At 38.7% G+C, this 19,234-nt stretch overlaps 1 protein-coding gene across 1 annotated transcript in view; it reads left to right on the forward strand.

Moving 5' to 3' along the window:
• LOC134880218 (1,4-alpha-glucan-branching enzyme-like) overlaps nt 1-15,637 on the forward strand; it is a 70,769-nt gene extending 55,132 nt beyond the window's left edge. Inside the window, 2 exon segments of the mRNA XM_063907001.1 lie at nt 6,331-6,448; nt 13,910-15,637. Of these exon segments, the coding sequence (XP_063763071.1) occupies nt 6,331-6,448; nt 13,910-13,972 (181 nt within the window). The 3' untranslated portion in view covers nt 13,973-15,637.
• The last annotated feature ends 3,597 nt before the right edge of the window (nt 15,638-19,234 follow it).

Genomic DNA, 19,234 nt, shown 5'->3' on the forward strand with positions numbered 1-19,234 from the left:
TAAATTAACGAATAAAACTGTGACAACATGGAATGAAATACCCTTAATTGAAGTATCAGCCTGATGAGATCATTATATTAACAAGTGGTATGATTTATAACATTTGAAGGCAGTTAAGGGGAATTATATATACATTTAGCCTCTTCTTACAGTATGTGATCTGGCAATTACTACATATTGTTACACAGATATTTAGGTTATAATCACAGAAAAACAATATAGAAATATATTTTGCTAGTCTTAATCACTATCCACAATAAACAACAGAAACATGTTGTTGATTGTTAATAGTGACCCAGAACAATAATCTAGTTCATTTAATGATTAAAATACAACAGCAGCAACCCCTTAACATCATGCGTTAATTATAAGCTTGTTTGATGTGCAGTAATTGTTCTTTCTGCCTTGTGTTGCCAGCTCTGCCTTGATGGGGTGAATCCCGGGCACACCACTAATAGCCTTACTGCACAGTGTCTGTAACACCGTTTTTGAGGGTTTATTTTCATTTAGATGGAACCACATCTTTTCCTCCTGGTGCCTCTTTTGATGTTTAAGAAGCGGCCTCAGACACTGGGTGGGTTGAGAGGAAATGCAAATAAATGTGAGGGCAAAGATCTGGCTGTCATTATACAGAGAAGCAGTAAACACATAAAGGCAAATCTGGTATGTGTGTGTGAGGAAGGTAAATGTGCCGTGTGCATGAAGAGATGCAGATCCTCCGATGGGAATGTGTGCAGAGGATCCAATTAGGGGCGAAGACAGATGAAAGTGCCACTCAGAGGCAGAGAAGGTAAACAAGACAAGCTCAAAGAGTCCAAAAGTGGTATTTCATTCCACTCAGCTGTCATATACTTAAACTTTCTACTACCTGCGAGGGTCAGGGATGTCACAGTGGAGCCACACACCACTGCTTCATCTAGAAATAATAGCTAGATGCGGCTGACCATGCTGGGCACTGCTGAAAATGGATCCAATACAGGGTGTTATTTCCTTTGGCAATGTGGCAAGACGGATATCATATCAGAGGATGTCCTTCTGCAGCAAAGAACGGATATAAGTGACCTTTTGTTGACCGCATGTTGGTGTGGATGCATCTTAAATTGGCATAATGTTGCCCGAATGGAGCCCTTGTTAAAAATGCATGCAGTTTTTAATATATTTTTTAAGGTGTTAATCATACATAAGAATTCTCGAAAAAATGGTTTGTGTAATCAGTTAGTCATTTTTGCTCTGAGAAGAAGTTGATTTGGTTGTATTGCAGCAACTGCTGTGGTTAGGTTGTCTGCAGTATATGGAACAATAGCTTAATCTCAAAGAGGACATATTCTGCGTATTTTAAGTTTTGTGTTTTATTCCTCTACTGTGGCATGTTTACATACTTTAATGTTCAAAAATACATTTATTTTTCTCATACTGCCTGTGCTGCAGCACCTCTTACCCCCTCTGTCTGAAACCAGAGCCCAGTCTGCTCTGATTGGTTAGCTTGCTGGCTCTGTTGTGATTGGTCAACCGCTTAGAGCTGTCCCACCCCTTAACCTATCACAAACAATGTGTTTTGAGCACTCCCTCCATTGTGAACTGTTGGAATTTAGCCTTTGCACTCCATTTGCATTCACAAAAACCTATATGACGCACTACAGGAGGGGGGAGAAGCAAAAAGCATAATAGGGCCTCTTTAAGATACATAAATAATAATTCAACACCAACCTCATCCCTCAGCTCCATTCCTTAGTTTGATGCACAGTGACAAGCATTTATTTTTCTTATCAATGTCGTCTTTTGAACGGGTTGTTTTTCCTTCCGCCATGAGAAACAAGAGAGAGAGTGAAGCAGAGCACCTCACCCAAAATGTTGGCCATTAAAATGCAGTCAACATCAGCTTTTCGACAGGCATTCAAACCGTCTATGTTTTTTTCATATTTTCTGTCTGACTCATGGTGGACACATTCTTCAGGCACAAGGCTTTATCTGGCTGGTTAAAGTATTTGAAATCCCAGTTGGATCCCGTCATGAAAGCTGTAGCTGTCAGGGCAGATTGCTCTTTGATTTACACTGTGCCAATAGGCAGGTGAGATTATGTCAGGTCATCTTTCTCCTCTCTGTCTGCGTCGTTCCTTGAATGCCATTTGGAATAATACATTGCAGGTGCAGTGACACCAACTAACTGGAATAAAGTACAAACAGTCGTCCAAAGGTGACAATCATTTACTCCGATATTATCCAGAATATACAGGATATGTATTTTACAAAATGGAAAATATGCGTCTGTTTTCTTTAACCGCAGCCTTCTGTAGGATGCATCAAGATGGATTGCATAAACACAGTAGCATTACTTTTTTCTCTGTGGGTTGTAACTCTACCAGATATCGTCCACAAGCATCCTCATCAATCCAGGGCTTAATCTAAAATACACATTTTGCCGTTTTGAAAAGACAAAAAGAGGAGGAATTAAAGGGAAACTCCAGTTTGTTAAAAACTTGGGTTTAATATTTTTAATGTTGACCAAGATTTCTCGAGAGCTAGTTATTTATAGTTCTTAAAATAAAAAAAGATGTTGCACATATATTTCTGTAAATATTTCTGTTAAACTATTAGTTTAACTGCACAGCATTTAAGAACACATACAATACTTTTAAACAATGACAACTACTCAATAAAGTTATACATGAATTGGCAAACATGGTTATATTAACTCAGATGGAGCTAAAACAGTCCGGAATCTGGACATGTTATAGACCAGCTTTATTGCTTTTATTGAAGGTTTAAATAAACTACATGACAGCACAGCTTTGTAAAATCTATACAAGTCTCGAGTCCTGCTTGAAAGAGTAGGCCCTATTGTCCAGAGTCCATTAATTCAGTGAGGGTTGATTGTTGCTAAAAATGCCAAAAGCATTTAAGACTTCATTTCCAGTAAATGATGCAGATATCTGATGCACAGAATGATGATTGCAATTCCACACACCCAAAACTCCTAAATAAATAATTGAATTTAGAGCAAAACCTGCATGCTCGTCAACAACAATAACATCTCCATACTGTAAGTATCAACTTCCCCAACATACTCAGAGGTCAACACAAACTGCATTATTAAAAAAAAAAATCAGCATAGACTCAAAAATAGAGCCAGAAAAGAAATCATGCTCCCTTTCTAAACTGCAATAATTGGTGTGGTTCAATGGATCAGACAATCAACCCCCTAAAAGATCGTAATCCGACATCCAGCCTCATCAGCAACCACCTTTGATAAATGAAATCCCTCTCCTTAAAATAATTGGGGAAAAAACATGGAAAATGTTGGTTTTAATCCTTCATTGAACAGGAAAACTATCTGTCTACAGCGGTAGGTCAAACTTGTTGCAATAAGTCAGAATATAAACTGTGATGTATTTCTTCAAAGGAATACTAACTAATTAAATTACTTTTTAAATGTTTTTATCTTCCAAATAAGTTTGGTGCGCAATTTTTTTTTTTTTAGAAAATGTCATCATTTAATAACTCTTTAACCAATTTTTTTTTTCCATTTGATGATTAGCTCTATGAAAAAAGATCCATATTGTAGTCAACTATTGGTTTGAACACTGACAACACTCTGTTTTTTTTTTGTGCAAATGTATAGCTAGAGTTTAATTTAATATGTACTTATTAGGCTTATCTTTATTATAAGCTTCCAGCGACAATTCAGTAAAACAGCGTTAACATGATAAAGTTTTACTGAAGGCTGTTAAACAGAATGTAAAACTGCCGTGCCCTTAACACAAAATGAAGGACATATCTTCATTTTGAAACCAAAAGTATTTCAGGGTTCATTTGACTACAGTATCTTTGAGCTCAAGCTACTGGTGAGCCTCTCCCTTTTCCTATGTGACAGAAACAGTTTACCACTTCTTCCTCTCTAATGTAAGTTGCACAGACTGGTCAGAGGCAGGGAAAAGTCAAACCTGGAAAGGCAGGAAAGTGTTTAGAACGAATGCAAGGCCATGCCACATTCCTCAGACTTGTATACGCATTTGGCTCAGCTCCTGCTTTCCCACATCAGGGTGCTTTTAAGTGGCACAGCCTGCATGCAATCATGGTCGTGGCCAGATTGTTTTCACCGATGGTTCTAATGATCAAGCTGCGGACTGCGGTTTTTTTTCCCTGCTCATTGGGAAAAATTGATTGTGTTCTTAAATCCTTCCCCTTTATTCACAAAGGCTGTATGGATTACAATACTTTACAGCTGAACTGCAAGCTGTTGTTGCAGCCACTAACAAAGACGTAACCGCTCAAAGCTTTCAACTACCAATTTATTCTGGTCCGCGCTTCCTTTACTGAGAAGTTTGCCAGGGAACACTGAATCACTATAACTATGCCTTATTTCCAGAATGCTCTATGCGTGCCACAGACTTGGAACACTTACATTATGCTGTCCACATGACTGGAAAAGCACAACAAGCTGTGTGGCTGTAGTGTGACTGGCACTCACATCACGTCTGAAACATGTTATTGGCATTCCATGTACTTTCTGAATGTTTAATGTCAAGGTTTCATTGTTGTATAAGGAGGATTAACCTTTGAAATCACATATATCTTCCGTTTCCCAGAAGCATGTAGCCCCTGAGAGAATATTTCCACATGCTTCTGATGCGTGTTGTAAAGCCTTTGGGGCAGAGTGACTTTGTTCTGTCAAAAAAACACCATAGTGGGGAGTAGAACAGTGGAGGTGTGAAGTGGGGGAGGGGTCTTCTTCCTCAGGAGAAACAATGCACAGAGCAGCTTCTTTTTAATCATCACTATCAAAGAAGACAAGCAGGCAGAGTTTCCCCAGCTCTGGGGCAGAATGCGCTAGTGTTTGAGGGTCCCACTCACACTTCACCATATCTTTGGGGAGATAAGATGATTATTCTGCCAGCCAATAAAAAGGCTGTTTACATGTCTGCTGCTTTTTCCTGGTGTTTGTTACAGTACTACTCCTTATAGCTCCTGTCCTTGTAGAGTAAATAATGCTTTGCACTCATGTTCATGTTCAGGTCAGGTATTTATATAATAGACGTCAGGGTGCATATGTAGGATAAACATTTCTCACTGGCATGAGATTTGCAATGCTTTGGCTGAAGAGAAGCTTTTACATTGAACGATATATTAATGTACGCACTTGTCAAAGTGCACTTTCTTGGATTTAAATCAGGCTTTTAAAATGTCTTCAATATTTCCTCTGACATTAATAACGTCTTTGTAACTTAATCTGACATCTGTCTTTTTTGTTTTTAAATCAAGCTATTAGATGAAGACTAAAAATGTCAAGCAGTTTAAAGAAGCAGACGGGGTTTTCCAAAAGTGTGCATGGACATCATTTATTTAGACATTATTTTTGGGAGCTCTTTCTTAACAATTCAGATATTACAATAATCAGTATTCTCCATTTAGCCCTTGCCAAAGGGCATATTTCCTGTAATCTATGTGATTCTGCACTTTTGGGAAAAGGTGAATATATGCTAAAGCATTCACTGGAGCATATGGCATGATTTACATATTATATCTCATGCAATGTCTTTCCATCTCGGTTGCTCTTCAAGATCGGAAAGATTTTATGAAGCTGTGGCAACCTTATTATGGAAGCTGCCATCAGTCAGCTCTTCAGTGTCTGAGCATCCTTGTTCAACCGCACACTGGAAAGCAAGGGACTTTCGCCACCCCTTTCCCACACAATTGCATACACATACAGACACATTTTACTACACATGATTGATGACGTGTTTCATTGTTTTATTGTATCACAACTCATAGAAGTATTCCACATAAAGAATACAATGGATGCATTTTGTGAGGTAAACATCAGACCTGCATGCAGAATTGCATTCAGGTGCCTCCACTAAACACCAATGAGATTATGACAAAAAGTATGGGAATGTATCAAATCTATGTTGAAAAGGCTAATTTATTACACTGTTTGAAAAAAGTCCTGAGGAATGAATATATCGTATATCTTGCTGTCCTATTGAACACTTTTTTGATGCAATTCATTATTTATGCAGTAAATTAGATCAATTATGCAGGCGTGCAGGCAGGCAGGATGTCTTGGCCATGGCTGAATCACTTTTGTATTTATGTTCATTTTAGGCAGCGTTCTCTTCGTCTTTTTGGGCTCCGCTCTGTCACTTTGTGGTGCTAGGGAGGGGTGAAGAATGCTGATGGATGCGAAGATTTCAATGAATATAAACCAGCTGAACACTGCTAAACCAGATCTGAACGGCAAAAGTGCTGGTGATTAAACCCGTGCTTCTTATGTCTTAGATCTTATAATCTAGTTTCCCACTGCTATTGCACCTTAACGTCAATCTCTGTCAGGTACAAAATCAAACTGGATTCGGATGAGCATCTGTATGGAGGTCACGGACGGCTGGACCACAACACAGAGTTCTTCACAGAGGCCCACGGCTTCAATGGACGCCCCAACTCCATAAAGGTAAATCTTTTTTGACTTACTAAAGGTCATCTCTTGTTGTCCTCACTATGGAGTGCACTCCAATCAGAAGTCCTGGGCCATTGTTGTCGACTACATTCTCTCTGCCACTTTTCTAATAACCTATGCTGTATCACCATCCCACTCAGCATACTAATTCTAACAGTGGAGGACATTGCACATTCACACCGCAAAAAGTGACAAAATTAAGTGTACTCAAAAATGTCAGTGTGCATACTAAATGATTTTGGAGTGTGCTGTTGATTGACGCCATTTTCCCTCAACGCAGTACCCATAGGTAATGAAGGAGTTGCTCACAGCTGAAAAATATCAAAAGCAGCTGTGGGTGGTGATGAGACAGCTCCATGAGTATCTCCGGGAAAAAAAAGCCGGATTAAAACTTTGGACAAGCATTTATCTTTCACTTTGTTGTTCTCTTATGTATTCTGCCAATAGCTTTACCACCTCATGCCTAGCATTCATTCGTATTGTTACAAATTGGATGAAAGGTTCATTCATTTAATGTGTACTAGCTGTATTGAAGCTTGGTATTTGCAAACTGTTTAGATTTAGCGCAGTAACCAATAAGAACCTGGTTCCTGACACTGGTGCACTTTAATTCCTTAATTAATGTTACACAAAAGGCTCATTATTAGTGGTACAAATACAATTGTCTATCTTGAGGATTAATATGTACAGAAAGCAGAAAGTCTCCCACATTGTAAATGTGGGAGACACGGCCAATAGTTTACACCAAGTAATGCCCTCAAACTTGCCAGCTATTCTATACATTGATCAGGTGGATGTTGGTTTGCTGTGGTTTAGTGTTTTTCTTTGCGCACGGTAAGAGGTGTACAGTCGCGCTGCTTGTAGCAATTACAAAATATGACAAAGTGGTTGTCATTGTTTTAATGTTTTGTCCGTTTATGTTTTGTGTTTGATTTCACAAATCAATTTAATTAGCTTGAAATGGAGTTTGTAGCGAGAGGATACTTTCGAAGCCATTCTAATGAGGTTTAAGTGTGTTGTCATGAAAGAGAGCTGCCTGTTCTGGCAAAAAGCCACCATCTCCCTGGTCTGGGCCTCTCAGCAAAACCGCTGCTCTATAATTTAGTATCTTCCTCATTAATATGATCAGCCTTTAATGCAGAATCCAGAAAATGAGCGGCATCTCTAAAAGAAAAAAGGCTAGATGTGTCTATCAAGGGATGGTATCCATTGTTTGTGAATATCATATCATGCATTTCTATTCATGTTGGCAGTTATCCTGGAGTCATTGAGGTATTATTCGAGTGTGATATCTACAGCTCTTTCAGATTTTCCAGCAAACAATGTGCATTATTCATGGTGTTAGAACTTACCTTTTCATGTGAACGCCTCTTAAACTCACAGGCCTCACAGAGGGGAGAGAGATATTGCGGAGAACAAACCACTGGGCTTCCATCATGGACACTGCTTTAGGCTAATAGCAAGAAATAGGTCGGTACTTGAGATATAGAAAGACGTGCATGTTAAGCAGAGTGCTCAAAAATCTTCCTCATCTTTGCCTCCTGATGTAATTTTTTTCCTTGATTAAATGCTGAAAGGCCCTAAGATGTTTATGAATAAGGTCAAGAATGAATTAGTGAGGATCAGCACTGATACCCAGACACTTCAACTGTAACTGGGCTGATTGCATGTGTTAGATCTTATGTTAATGAATCCAATTAATGTGTGGGGACAGTGATGTCTGTGAAGTGGTCTGAAAGCCATCGTCTCCCCTGCTGTTTTTTTAGGTTGTTAAGTCAAATAATAAATATCTCCATGCAGTGCACTTAAGCTGCTCCAGTTATTATAAGAGTTGACACAGCACCTGATAAGGTGTTTGTTTACCTGAACTGAACTTGAACCTCCTCAGATCAATACTTAAAGTGTTGCAGTTAATGGATAAAGGTTATCACTCTACATGAACTGTATATTAAGAGTCAGACCGAGCACTTTGATGCCTCAAAACTGTGCTTGGAAAAACTCAAACCGCTATTTAAAGCATAATTTCAACATTATTTAACCTTAAAAAGCCTTTGCCTCTTTCACACAGACACTTATCCTCCATCGTATTAGCTTAGGTTTCATCAGATAAGGACTCAAATTCTACATTCTCTTGAATCTCTTATTAATTCAAACCCCACTGCTTCACCCACTTCCCTCTTGGCCCAAATGTGAAGTTTAGTTAACAAGTCATCTGCTAATGTTGGCACCCTAATGGATTAATGGAGAATGAAAGGCAGTGGAAGGAGTGGGGCCGACAGGGAGTCAGCAGGGTGGAGACCCTTCTGCGGATACTGTATCTCCTCGCAGGCACCCACATAGAGATTGCAAACAGAGAATGTTGGCTTGCATAAAAATGCTTCACCACCACCTCCTCCTCCTCCTCCTCCTCCTCCTCCTCCTCCTCCTCCTTACACCTACCTGGTTATGATAAGAACTATCAGAGAAAGCCTTTGTGGGGGCAGCAGAAGTTGCCAACATTGTCAACGTTTTATTCAACAACTGTTGCTTCAAAGTCTGCGCAAAACTTCCTCTCTCTTGTTTTTTTAATGGGTTCGTCTGTTCTCCAGTTTCCCTGTTATTCAGCGATATTAAACTTTCCTATCCTCCAAGAATGCAACACTCCTCAGACTGCACATAATTGGAAGAAGCCGAGAGCATCCCTGCGGCCTGGTAGGCTGAGGTGGACATCATGTAAACAGAAACGCCCCGTGTTTACCAATGTGCTCCTGGACTTTGGTTGTGTTACAACTCTTAGCTCTTTAGAGGGTTTTTCTCCATTATTAAACAAATCAATGAAAGGAAAAATGCCCATTTTCCTCGAAACAAACAAACATATTAATGAATGTATTAGATTAAGCTTTTAAAATGCACCTTAAATGCTTCTTCTGCTACATGGCTGTATAAGTCAACCTTTAAAATTTTTGTATCAGCTATAAGTAAGGGTTTTAATATGGGTTAATTAAACATTAGTTAAGAAGGCAGAAGGCAAACATTGTTACAGCAGAAGATACAAACACTCCCCTATTACAAATTTGTATTGAAAAAACATGGTTGCCTGTGTTTATTTCAAATAGTGACTGTCAGAGTTAGCGATGGAAATATTTAGCACAGTAAACAGAGCTCAAAGAAATGCTAAACACAGTCTGACAGACCTGAATCTGAACCCGACAGAACTAAAATCAAACCCAACCTTTCTTGGCTAACAACTTTACGGACAGGTTTTTTTCTTTTTGAAGACAGTTATCAATACACAGTGTTAACAATATTTACAGTGTGTGTGTTGTAGCTGACTTTCAACCCCGCTATCCAATAAAACAAAAAAGTCACTGCAGTCAGACCCGGGGCTTTGCTTTCTCTCATCACATAAACAGCTGGCTATCATGTCCCATTAAAATACCTCTAAGCTTTGTTTGTTTATTTTGTGTATCCTTCTTTGCCTTAAATACAAGCTCATTGTATTAATTAAAAAATGATGTTTTCTTTATTTTATCTCTTACTCTGTAGAGGGCCTGTTGACTTTGATTCTGAGTGATTGAGTATGGGTCTATATTATTGAGCTCAAAATGGCTTTTAACTTTAAATAACATGTATGAAATGTGAGAGAGTTGCATGAAGATGAACCTACAGAGAATCATCCCCCTAATCTGAAGTTACCCTTGGCTTTACTGAGCTTTATGGTGAGCTGTAGCTTATTATTTCATCTTTGTCTGTAAATGTAAACTTTAAACTCACTCTTACCACCCTTTCTTTTAAAGTAAGGTCTGTTAGTTATAACAAAAGAATCAGTGCTCATTTAATTTCATCCCTGGCAATATGAAGAGTGTAGATATTTGAACAGCTTGCAATGAATCTGAATAAAAATGTGGAAAATGCATTCTTCCCTTTGTGTAAATAAAAAGATGTTGCAGCTAAGCCTTCATCTGAGTGAACTGACAGCTTGATATACTCAGCAGGGCATTTCATGAGAATCTCACACATCAACAACTAGGATTACAGCGATTGAACGATTACAATTTATTCATTTAGCAAGGCGAAAATGTAGCGTAGTCAGAGACTCCCAACTCTCCAAGTGAAAGAAAACCTGCTGGTATTTGTCACATTTATAGTTTTATTGGAGTGTTATAATGTCAAAGACGTTGTGCTAAGAAACACTGATGAATAATTAGCCGCTTCAAAACCTTTTGATAAACTTTGCATGCATCAAAGGGGTTGTCTCCTCTGACAGTTTCACAAAAAGAAATTAAGCTGAAGTGAGGAAGAAAGTGGGGGAAACCAAGCAGGCATGTAGAAAATGATCAAAAGACGTACATTCCCATCAGAAACATCTAAGGGTGGATGTTGAAGTGTGATCTTACAGAGTAAAACTGTGACAAGACCTGCACGTACAGATATACAGTACTGTTAGATCCTCTAATACTACTACACTGTGTATTCTATATGGAACAATGAACACTGTGAGAACACATTTACAGTTCTCCAAGCAGATCCTATAATCCTGATGATCATTTTAATGTATTTTCATTTATTTATTGTGTGTCAGGTTATAAAAATGCAATTGAAAAAGTATTTATTAAGTATCTTTTCATAAGCTGTATTGTAAACTGAGATACAGCTAGCTCAGAAAGTTACAATACCTTAAGATCTTATTTTACAACTTTGTTTCATTTTTGCAGGAGTTTAATGTTTGGTTATTGCATGTATGGATAACCAAAAAAAAAACAATAAATGAAGTGCTGATCACTGAACATGGTGATTTCGCTGCAGCAGACAAAGCAAACCACTAAACCAGAAAAATAAGACCCAGGTTGTGAAAAACCAATAATATCCTTTAATTAGTTTGGGACTCTGTTAATCTACCAAGTCTGGGTCGTGATGCTACCTAGATTCTCGGTCTAAACAACTACCTGCATGCACACCAGTCCTTACAGGGAGTTGATCCTTGTTAAGCGAGTAATGGATCCAAACAGAGACATGCCTGGAGACTTAAAGCGCGCAGATAGTCAGGCTGTGCTCTTGCCAGCAGCCCGGGTCAGGATACAGACACCAAGTGGATGATATATTCCTGAGAAGCACCTCATGAATCCTTCATCAGTGTGTTTGAACATTGATCATATTGAGTATTAGCCCCAGGGCTAGACTCTGCTCTTGAAGTGAGTAGAAATTCTCACGAGTGTGATACCAGGCAATGCAAGAACATCCGTAAGACAAAAAAAAACATGGCCTTGGCTTACTTACTACTAATACAAAACACATACTTTGAAAACAAACTACTTCACTTCTCTTCCCTTAGTTTTTATTTCAGCTCTGATTTGAACACAATGTTTTGTTGCACAGTTATTGCTCTTGGACCTCGCTGCTGGTAGTAACTGCTGTTGCTTAGATTTGCTATATGTCTGTCGGTGAATTGATAAACACCTACCTACCAAATGACTCATCAGATGCAGCTAAGGATTTATGGACATATTCAGACAAACTTAGTCAGATGCTTAAAAAACAGGGTTGCTTATTGCACATTGCTTACATGAAACATACGCAGCAGAAAGGATGCTACACTGGGGGGGATTGTGTGAAATTATGCCTGAGAAACTTTAAATTAATATAGGGTGACTGCAAGTGAGATCAAAATTAGAAAAGGCATAGACAAAAAAACTTGATAGTCATCATGATAGATTAAACACGTTCCAGGGATTCGCCAACAGATTTTAACGTTGTATGTTAATGAAAAGAAACAAATGGAATTCTGGGGAAGTGAAATGCCTGCACTAAAAAGTGTGGGACACAGCATCCAAATTGTTAGCTGTAATATAAAGGCACGTTATTTGACATGATAAGAAATATATAAACCTTTTTTTCGCCGTCTTTGATTACCCTGAATTAAAGTGTAAATGCGTAGCAGGTCCTTCACAGTATGCAGAGCATGAATGTTTGTTATTTATAACCCCTTCATGTCGTAAGGATTAACATGTTAATTAGAACATCTTCAACTAATTACAGTGCCAACATTTGGGACTATCCGCTGTGCTTTGTTCACAGATTGATTTAGAATTTGTCACTATTGCTATCTATTTGTTGGAAATAAAAGCTGTTGACATATTCCAGGTTAGGCGCAGTGGTAGCTTTTGTCTAAACAGGTGCAATGATTCATTCTGCCTCTCTCCGCAGTGCTCCTGTATGAGACTCTCCCACTGTGACTGTTTAATTAGTCACCAATGCCTGTGTCAGTGTTTCTGCGCCGCGCTGCCGGACTCCCTCGGTGACAAACTGTTGCCAAAGAAACACATCCACAGCGAGCTCAGATCCTCTGACGCCGAGGGGCGTCTTGACGAGTTCAGGGGGTGATTGAATTGTTTACAGTCCTGTGCTCTTTTTCAGTTTTCTGTTGGGAAATATAGCATCATTTATGTCTGCTTGGCTTTTCCTTTGGCATAACTCTGAAATGAGTAATGGAGCACAGCGGCTCCTCGCGACACTGTGAATATCAAAAGGATTGATCAAAGACTTTATTAGCTACACCGCTCCAAACGAACACCCTCACTCGGATTTCTTCTTACTGTATATATAAGGAATCTGACATTTCCAGGCTCGGTTTCTTCTTTTTTTCCATGGTGTGCTTTTTTTTTGTGCTGACATGTTTTTTTTTGTTTAGTCCACCAAAACTCTGGAGATTCTAACTCGGCTTATGCCCACTGGCAGATGTATCTTCACAGAATCCAAAGTTTACAGATGATGCACAGCCAATATATGGAGATGATGAAATGCACAGTAATTGCCTTGATTGCAGAGTTCAGAATTGAACATTTTTTATTTTTTTTGCCCCCACGTAAAGGGGGATTGCTCATTTGCATGCACATGCTATGATTGCAATGTTTAATGAATTTGAGACAGTTTAAGTCATTGATCAAGAAATTTGCAGCACCAGCTACGCCAGGATGCATATTCTCCATAGCGCAAAGCTTGAAATGAGAAGCTACAGAATGAGCTCACAGGCACAACACTGAGCTGCAGAGCTGCTGACTCCACTGCCACCCAGAGGTCTTTCTGTCGCTGCAACACTGTCACACTTTGATTATACACCTCTCTAACCTTGACAGTCCTCTTTGATCAGAGCTGTGGTGTTTGTCTACTGTCTCCTCTGAAGAGTTATTCCTCTGTTGAGATCTGAATATTTCTCTGAATACACCCCCCATCCTCTTCTTCTTCACTCCTTCTCCTCCCCTTCATAAAGCCGTCATGTCGACCTTGATTGTGAGAAGCAATCGCGCCTGATCATCAAGGCACCACCGAGTGTCTCCACATCTGACTTCTAAGAAAAGATAAACATGAAGATTCGATAATCAGCGAAATAGGTGATCTCGTTAACATCATTAATCTTCAATTGTCAACTCACTTTTCTCCCTTCCTTCTTCCCTCCCTTTGTCTCTCTTTCTCTCTCAGGTCTACATCCCTTGCAGAACAGCTATTGTCCTGGCCAACGAGGTGATAGATTACTGTTATTAGAGGATGATTGTCTCCGCAGAGACCAGGATGGAGAATGGATTCCAACCTCAAACTGAGTGTTAACAATCACCTTCATTTTAAAGTGTCAACCTTGCACACCACCCAAACCCACTTTTTGTGTCCAACTCTTTTTTTTCCATTTGGAAAAAAAAGCTTTGTGAGCTTGTGTGCTTTCAAACACCATCTGCAACCTTAGAAGCAGTGTAACCCCATTTACTACAGATTGGTCCATTTGGGTAGCGGCCAACCTAACCAGCAGCTAGATGCTAAAACTTAAAACCCTGCCGTGTCCATCCGCCACAAGCCAGCAGCCATTTATAGGCTCTGTTGAATTTGGCGTGTCATCTGAAACACATGACTGGCGAGTGTGGCAGTGGGAATCAATAAAGCAAGCATTCAAACATTACAAAAGCTCAGAGAAAAATGAATATCTTACACTATTCTGTATGCGCAAATGTATTTAACTTGGTTAAGATGATAATATTGTGTCAAAGACATTTAAAGTATTACCAGCACTTGCAAATCAAAAAGTGTAATATAATTGGTGATCCATCCTTGTTAATTAGCATTTTGGGACCTTGTACGTATTAAAATATTGCAATTTGCACAAAGTAATGAGCTGCTTTGAATAATTATACTTTTAATGTGTATCTAAACCAGTTGTGCTGTAATGTTCGAATTCATGCAGCTACTGGGAGCATTTCTGTGGTTATTTATGGCCCTGTTATAAAGCCAGTAATTTGCAGCTAAAACAAAGTGATAAAATCACCTAATATTGTCACAGTGTGCTTCATAATATACAAGTTACATGTTTAACTGAATTACACAGTTTCTTGTCCACCTAACAAAAGGGTTATGCCTGATGTTCTCCTACTGTTTATCCATTAAAGTAGTTTACGTCAGGTGTTTCACTAACCTCTTCCATCTCTGCTTAGTTCTACAAAAATGATACTGTTACTGCTGAAATCAACACAACGTTTCATTAAAAATGGCGGTCCACATGAGGTTTCATTTCTTGAAATTATGTTTTTCAAATGACAGTTATAATTTATCGGTTTCCAGCCTAATATTATTTTTCTAAAAGTGAATGGATGTCTTTTGGACAACTTTCAGCATTCTCTGCAGGTTTTATCAAAGCGATACTGTGACTCTTCCTGAGTTTGGGCAACCTAGATAAAAGCTAATGCCTTGATTTACTGCCATGGATATTGTAATTCTGTGATCCACACCTAGTGCATTAATACAGATTCTCATCCATTTAATCTGTGTATTGTAGCATATGGCAGGTTTTGATCTGCCTTCCCTGCAGCTGAAAGAAACAAATGTATATGCAGGGCCATCATTCTGTATTTAGCCAAAAGTATCATGAACATGTCATTTATTTTTGTGTAACCCCAATGCAATCAAAAATGCTTTTCTCTAACTCTCAAAAAGCACAGACGGAATGCGTCTGAATACATTTCAAGCAACGAGGTTGTGAGACTGAAGTGGAGTGTTTAATCATCCCTCATCTGACCCAATGTCATTGTCGTTTTACTACTGCCAAAATGCATTTGTTCTCAAAAGTGAAATTGATGTCTGACACACAGTAACTATTGCTGCATATTTCTTTCATTATGACTAATGATAATAAATCAGTGGCTGTCGGGCCACGATGAAAATCTGGATGAACTGGAAGTGCAGTCTGACTACTGATCCTGTCCTATCGCACACCTCTGCAAATGTACTGTGATGGTACTCTGTCACCAAGCACTTGATACAACTTTTTTTTGGGTCGTGTACGGGTCCTGTGAACTATGTGTACGAAAATACTGGACCAGACTTCAAAAAAATAAAATCTTTGGGACAACAATAGAAGGAGTCTACCTTGCCTTCTGCACACTGAACATAAAGTTTCAGTTTCCATTTGGCGACCAAGGAAGCTGTGAAATGTTGTTATGGGACCATACAGAGGAACCGCCTGAGTGGTTCCAACAACATGATGTAAGGGGTATGAAAGACAACTCATCAGACCATAATACTTCCATTTTCCATTTCCCGGGCATCCTCACTTTTGTGCTACTTCATACACCGGCATTGATACAAGCAGTTTTTTTAAAAGCAGCTGCAACATGAAAAGCAGTTTGGAAAATTCCCAATGTGGCTGTTTAACAAAGGGGCTGATTCAATACTTTGGTCATTCTTTAGGTTGCTTTTTTGGAGTGTTTTGAATATTTGTTTGCCGTACTTTGTTACATTTGTCGAACTGGGTTTCTGAAACTTGTCAGCCGTTTTAACATTTTATTTACGTGTCTTTTTTGCAGCTGACTTGGTTAGGGTTCAGGTGTTTTTGGTCTCTAATTATAATAAAATAAAGGCAGATGTCTAAATAACTAGTACCATTATACTTAATACTATAATATTACAATTATCTACCGTGTAAATACGTGGGTGTGTCCATGAGTTTATGCTACACTGGAGAAAACAGTATGTTTATTGTCAGTCACATTATTTTAAAAGCTACTGTTGATGTTAATTCAGTAATCAGTTTAAAATAGTATAAGGTTGCTGCAATGTAAATGTATATATTATTTAGTTATATATCATATTGTATTTACATGCTATTTTTATTCAGGTTGATAAGTATGCTTTAATTACTGTACATTGCTCCTCTCAGCCATTAAACAATCATTGTCACTGATAATAAATAAATTATATGGTTGTGTTGGCTTATATAATACAATGCCATTCAATCCAATTACCATGCAAATGTATTAACACTGTATACAAAGTTACAGAAACACTAAGGCAAAATGCAACACCACTTCAAACTATGGCCTCAGAGTTGAGGATCAACACCTCTCTGACTGCAGCAAACTCAGCTGCAAGCCTCACTCTTTTCAATATTGCACTGAATTTTACAAGTGTTTATTTGGTGAGTGCATCCCTGTAGATATACCTGCGATGAGATAACATGGAAGCACTGTATATAATGTGCTTTATTTAAAAAGTGACCATGGGAGGACATCCTCTGTTGTAACACGTCAGTTTGTTCTTCTTATGAGCTCAACAGTAGACATGCCTTCTGGGAAAATACTGGAGAATGAGACATTGCCGCCATCAGAATTGGGGGTCTGACATGCACAAAGAGGATGTTTTCTAAGACTGACCCAGGAGACTGCACAAGTCGGGAAGGGATTTTGTGCACGCTGCTGCAGCTCCAATACAAAATGAAAGTGATTATGTTCTGTTCTGTGACTTGAGCTTTCCAGATAAATACTTACTTAGGTCTAGACAAACACTTTAGAAATTAGAAATGTACAATAAATGACAATACTCAACAATGTTCGCTAGGTCACGTGACATGTTTGGGGAAAATAACAAATAAACAATTACAGGAACAAACACAGCGCCTTTTAGTATTAAAGTCTAGTACAAGACACTAAGATTTGAATGACACATTTCATCTGAGGCCATTAAAGCATTTTTATTTATTTTTTACGTTAAACTATATCTGGTGATTGTATGATTCTATTGTTCAAACAACAGCACAATCATGTAAATGAAAACAAATAACATTTTAAAGAGAATGATGGAAATTGCCTACATGTGAAGTGTTTAAATGACCTATTCAACAATATATCTAATGTCTCCATTAATTCATTATTCACCTGTGCTTTTTGCTCATACTGAGTTTTGTATTTCAGATCACACATACAGGTGCTTGTTCTTGCCTCTCGCGAATAGTCAAGAGAAGCACTTGTACTCTTCATCCTTGTTTTTGTAGAGGAAGCCTGTGGTTTTCAAGAACAATCACCTCCTGCAGGTTTGAGCACCTGGGGCACACAGTATGGAAACAGCTATGTTTCCTAAAGGATAGCAAAACAATCAATATTTAAGCCTCCTATATAATATGGTCACAGTATTTATTGGGTTGGTTTGTTAGACATTGAGATGGGACCAATTATATAGACTTGAGCATCTCAACATTGTAGTTTTATCATCATGTTAGGGACACATGCAACAAAAGTACTCAATGAAACCAGAGACCATCTTGCAATGGGATCACACCAGTCACAATGGTGGATGGGGCCAGTGAGGGACCAATGGCTATTTCATTTTCAAAAATTAAACATGTTTATAAATGATATTTGATATACATGCACAAATATAACTTATACCAGAATTACAGCATGATAGGTATTTCCTTTTTGATTATCTTTGTATTCAAAGGAAACAGTGCAGTATACTAGGGAAAAGGGTTTACAATCTTGTTTAAGGTTTATTATATTTTTTATCTAGATGGGTAAGAGTATTCGAGGATAGAATTTTTTCTAACATCCCCACAGTATGTATTTATTATTTATTTTTCAATGGAAAAAATGATCTTATCCCTGACTGGATTATAAATGTAATACATGAGAGGCACAAGCTTAGACTACTTTCTGAAAGCAAGATGAAACTGATATCAATTTTCTCATTGGAGTGTTATAATCAAATGCTTGAGATGGAGGAATCCTTGTCCCTCCTGGGTCAAACAGATTTGAATCTTTACTTTTTATTGTGATTGATATAATTATGGAGATCATTTGTGCCAGGGCATCTGAGTGGAGCACTCTGGCACGAGGCAGAGGAGAAGGGACTGCTGTCTGGCCCAGCAGAGAGCAGAATGTGCTGAGACTCTTTTGTCATTACAGCCCGTTCTTCATCTTTATGCAACACTTGCAGTGACTGGTTCCAATGGAGATCTCTGGGACCCACAGTGCCACTTGTTTTCTATTGTGCAAGGTAATTAAATGCATTCTCCTGGTATCTGTTGTCTATTCATTCTTCATTAAACCGCTTGAATGAAAACCATCAGTACTCCAGTTCCTGAGAACCAGAGCTAAATTCATGAGACGGGAAAGTACCCACCATAAATGTACAAATAGTGTATCTTAAAGGAGCAAAATACAGCAATATTTGGTGTGGGGAAGAATGCTTGCTTCTACGGGTCCCACAGGAACGGCATTACTTCAATACGACCGAGTGCCCTGACTCCCTTTTATCAAGGCTATCCACAATTGGTCCACAGGGTGAGCGGCAGTCAACCATAAATCTAGAAATGTCGGATGAGACCGCATATACAGCACTTCTCTTACCAATTAGATCTTAGTGAGCTTAGATACATGTAGGTACGGGCTAGTCAAAGCAAAGAAAATAGTCATGAAGCAGCCCCAGTTTCACACTGATCTCGACAGCCTCTGCAGAGAGCTTCAGCACAGCAGGGCCTCAATCTGATCT

The sequence above is a fragment of the Eleginops maclovinus genome, chromosome 18, assembly GCF_036324505.1.
Source record: "Eleginops maclovinus isolate JMC-PN-2008 ecotype Puerto Natales chromosome 18, JC_Emac_rtc_rv5, whole genome shotgun sequence".
Classification (NCBI taxonomy): domain Eukaryota; kingdom Metazoa; phylum Chordata; class Actinopteri; order Perciformes; family Eleginopidae; genus Eleginops; species Eleginops maclovinus.